Source organism: Garra rufa, chromosome 6 (assembly GCF_049309525.1).
Source record: "Garra rufa chromosome 6, GarRuf1.0, whole genome shotgun sequence".
In the NCBI taxonomy this organism is placed as follows: Eukaryota; Metazoa; Chordata; class Actinopteri; order Cypriniformes; family Cyprinidae; genus Garra; species Garra rufa.
The window spans coordinates 11837263-11841145 of record NC_133366.1 but is presented as its reverse complement, the minus strand read 5'-3'; the positions used below and the strand labels follow the sequence as shown (position 1 = coordinate 11841145).

At 37.0% G+C, this 3883-nt stretch overlaps 1 protein-coding gene across 1 annotated transcript; it reads left to right on the top strand.

The window, feature by feature from the left end:
- Positions 1-323: 323 nt before the first annotated feature.
- On the top strand, positions 324-2428 carry msx1b (muscle segment homeobox 1b). The gene is made up of 2 exons (XM_073842951.1): positions 324-751; positions 1528-2428. Exons 1-2 carry the CDS (start codon positions 385-387, stop codon positions 1929-1931), a joined length of 771 nt encoding a protein of 256 aa, XP_073699052.1. The 5' UTR covers positions 324-384; the 3' UTR covers positions 1932-2428.
- The last annotated feature ends 1455 nt before the right edge of the window (positions 2429-3883 follow it).

Genomic DNA, 3883 nt, shown 5'->3' with positions numbered 1-3883 from the left:
AGATACTTTGAGCGCTTCCCCACTGTTTAATTGGGCTAAAATTGGTCTACTTTGTGCTCCAAAGAGTCAAGAGCCCCGAGGCCATCTATACATCATCTCAGCAAGACATCCGCGATTAAGTACTCATTTTTCTCAATATCCCCTTGATGTCTTGGTGTCAACTTGACCACATGACTTCTGAGGGGTCGGCTGTGATTGGTCCGTGCGTGCCCCAGGGGAACATTCCCACCAATCAAATCGAGGCTTTTGTAAGTCAGCTGGAAGAGCGAACGCGCTGATTGGAGGACCGCAGTTTGCGAACTATTATAAGTGTACAGAGGCAGCGCACCACAACAGCCTGTTAGAAATTGTTGGGACGCGGCAACTTGCGGCGGATGGTTTACGATGAATCCTCCTAAGGGACCCGTTGAGACGACAGCTCAAGAAAAAACAGACTCGGACAGCGAGGAAAGTCAAAAGCCGAGAGATATGACCACCGACACCGGACATAAAGTGAAGAAGACTTGCCTCCCGTTCAGTGTTGAATCCCTGATGGCCAAATCAAGCTGCCAGGTCGCGTGTTCTCCAGTTGTCCCGCACCAAAGACTGGGACTGGGACAGGACTTAGTAAGGACTTACTTTGTAGAGAATACCAAAGTTTCTGTGGACAATTTGTCAAGCGTTTCGGACAGCCTAAACGACGACAGTGAAGAATTAAGCGATAAGGAACAGAGCACTTGGTCAAACTCCTCATCTTTCACATCTCCTCCTCGTAAGTGTTTCACCTATTTACAATCATCGCTTAGTTTTTTTTTTCTTTCAAAACAGGGCCAATTTAATTATATTTCAATGCATAATTAGACTTAGCCTACCATCACATTCATTATTGACAGATTTACGTTTACGATAATATACTTTTGTTTTATAAATAGTTTGATTGTTGGCCTAAACATTTGTAATATAAATAATAAAATGTTTCATAAAAATATATATATACAGATTTTAATGTTTTGAGATAGGCTATACTTTAACCAAAATGACAAAACAAGAAATATGTATTTGCCAGTATGCTTGCAAAGCAGCTAAAAAAGGTTAAAGTTTGTTTGTAAAATGATTTAAATGTTGTATATTTTTGTTATAGAAAGAAAGAAATAATGAAAATGCTTTAAAAGATTTAAAAAATAAACTTTTTTTTACCATCACACCTTTCTCATTACTAAATGAAGAAGCCCTACTATAATAATAGTGTACTAACAATATACAATCTGTTAAATAATAAACAACTGCAATAATACATTTAATCAGTAAAAGTACATTTATAAGTCATTTAAAAACTAAAGTTGTGAAATGACAATTAAAAATTAAATTTGCATACAATATCTGTTTGGAAGTGTTTAAAAAACAGGCCTAATTTTCAAAGCAGAACGATTTCAGATAATTTTGCAAGATAGAAATACGGGTTTTTTTAAAAATTGCACAAGGAAGAAAGACAGAGAATTCAACGTTTTTTTATTTCTAATGAAATATTTTTTTCGCTGTTTCTTCCAGGTCACCCGAGCCCAACGCCGTGCACCTTACGCAAGCACAAGACGAATCGGAAGCCGCGCACACCCTTCAGCACCTCCCAGCTACTCTCCCTGGAGCGCAAGTTCAGACAGAAACAGTACCTCTCCATCGCCGAACGGGCCGAGTTCTCCAACTCCCTAAACCTCACCGAGACTCAGGTCAAGATCTGGTTCCAGAACAGAAGGGCGAAGGCCAAAAGACTACAGGAGGCCGAGCTGGAAAAGTTCAAATGCGCCTCCAAACCGCTTCTGGCCCCGTTCGCGCTGCCGTTCCCACTGGGATCTCCATCATCCCTGTACGGACCTCCAGCGTCTTTCCCGCGGCCCGTACCGATGCCAGGACTATTTAACGGACCCGTGTCCTATGGGATGTATTATTTGTCTTAAAACAAACAAACAAAACACTTTTATCTGACGGCTTCTTCCACTTTGAAATGATTTGAGAGACTTGCGCAAATGTGAAAGTTTACACGAAATTCACAGGGAAAATTTGCTATAATAGCGTTGGTAATTGCACAAATAAGTGCTGGATAATTTTAACGAACAACATGTACTATTGTAATTATTTCGAGGAACATCTTCTAATTCCTCTTGGTTATTATTGTAATTAATTATAATACCATCTTGGACACGGTACATTTTAACCCAGTTCCCTACAGCCACATGAAATCACGGAAGGAAGCTGCTGTATATTGTCATGTTTTATGTTATGTTTTATGTTTTTACGTGCTCTTGTGGAGCAGGTAGATGTGTAACTCTTTTTAAGATCATCTGACACGGAGGTTATCCGGCAGAAGAAGTACTTATTGGCCTTACGTTGGAAGTGCCTTGAAAGACCAAATATTTATTAGTCTAAAATAAAAAATATTCTTTCTTAAATTTAACCGTTTCCATTTGGTTTTATCTGTTGGTATCTTCGTAATATCTGACACTGTTAAAACACCATTTTCTTATTTCTTATCATTCGATTTTATTTATTTACTTCGACTTCGTTAAATAGGTTTATTTAAATTTTCGTATTGGCTATATTTAGGATATGTGACCCTGGGACACAAAATCAGTCATAAGGTTCAAGTTTGTTGAAATTAAGATTTATACATAATCTGAAAGCTGAATAAATAAGCTTTCCATTGATTGGACAATATTTGGCCGAGATATAACTATTTGAAAACCCGAAATCTGATGCTGCAAAAATCTAAATAGGCCTATTGAGAAAACCGCCTTTAAACTTGTCTAAAAATGATATCTTAGCGATTTATATTAGGCCTACTAATCAAAATTAAGTTTTAGTATAGGCTATTTACGGTAGGAAATTTACAAAATATCTCCATGGAACATGATCCTTATTACCCTATAATGATTTTTGGCATAAAAGAAAAGTCGTTCATTTTGACCCATACACTGTATTTTTGGCTATTGCTACAAATATACCCGACTGGTTTTGTCGTCCAGGGTCACACATGGATCCACATAAAGTGAATAGGTGACAATAAAGTTAAAATACAATTATTTATCGTGTTCCGCTTTATAAACCGCTACAGCTTTCCTCACCCTTCTCGCACAATATGCCTAATCGAAAAAAAAGTGTACGATTAATATGTTAAGTAATCACAAATTTTGTACTTCGTGAAACACAAATGAAAGATACAAATTAGTAGACTTCACTTACATTCACACCTCACTTTAGAAGTTACTTTTAGTAAGTTTTGTCAAGAAATGCCAGTGTCATCGCCAGTGCAGAACTATAACAAACAAGTTGACCCAGTCAAGTTAATATTAACTTTTAAACTAATGATCTTTTTTTTTTTTTTTTGTACAAAATCACAGGGACAATATAGGGCTTTGGTCACAATTACATGAGTGTTCTTGCTAACTACCTAAACAGTAGTGATTAATATAACGAACAACTTGTACTTAGGCCATGTAATTATTTTGAGTACATATTGAGATTTATTTTATTTTATTGTTTTATTTTATGGGATTTTATTCTAAACATCAGAGCATCGGAAAAGCTCCATCCTCTGGCACTTGTCCTGTGACTGTTTGTCTACTGACCAGTAGATGGCGCCATCGGAAACTCTTTGACAGACAGCATTACTATCTGTTTGGGCTTCATTTATCGTCAACATGGATTCACTTTAAACTTTACAAGGCGCTACAGGAAAATAAAAGTGTATATAAGATATCCCTTCTTTTTAATGGCTAATAAAGACAGAAAAAGTTCTCATCCCAACCCAATAAGGTAGTCTTATCTCTCTCAGAGACGCCTATATGACTGAAGCTGTAAATGAGTCATTAAAAAGCATCTAAATGACAAGGAAAAGCAACAAAGAATAGGT

Bases quoted from the DNA above. Each gene is read 5' to 3' on its own strand.
- msx1b (XM_073842951.1), top strand. From the start codon at position 385: ATGAATCCTCCTAAGGGACCCGTTGAGACGACAGCTCAAGAAAAAACA. The intron at 752-1,527 runs GTAAGTGTTTCA...TGTTTCTTCCAG, and splicing joins ATCTTTCACATCTCCTCCTC to GTCACCCGAGCCCAACGCCG.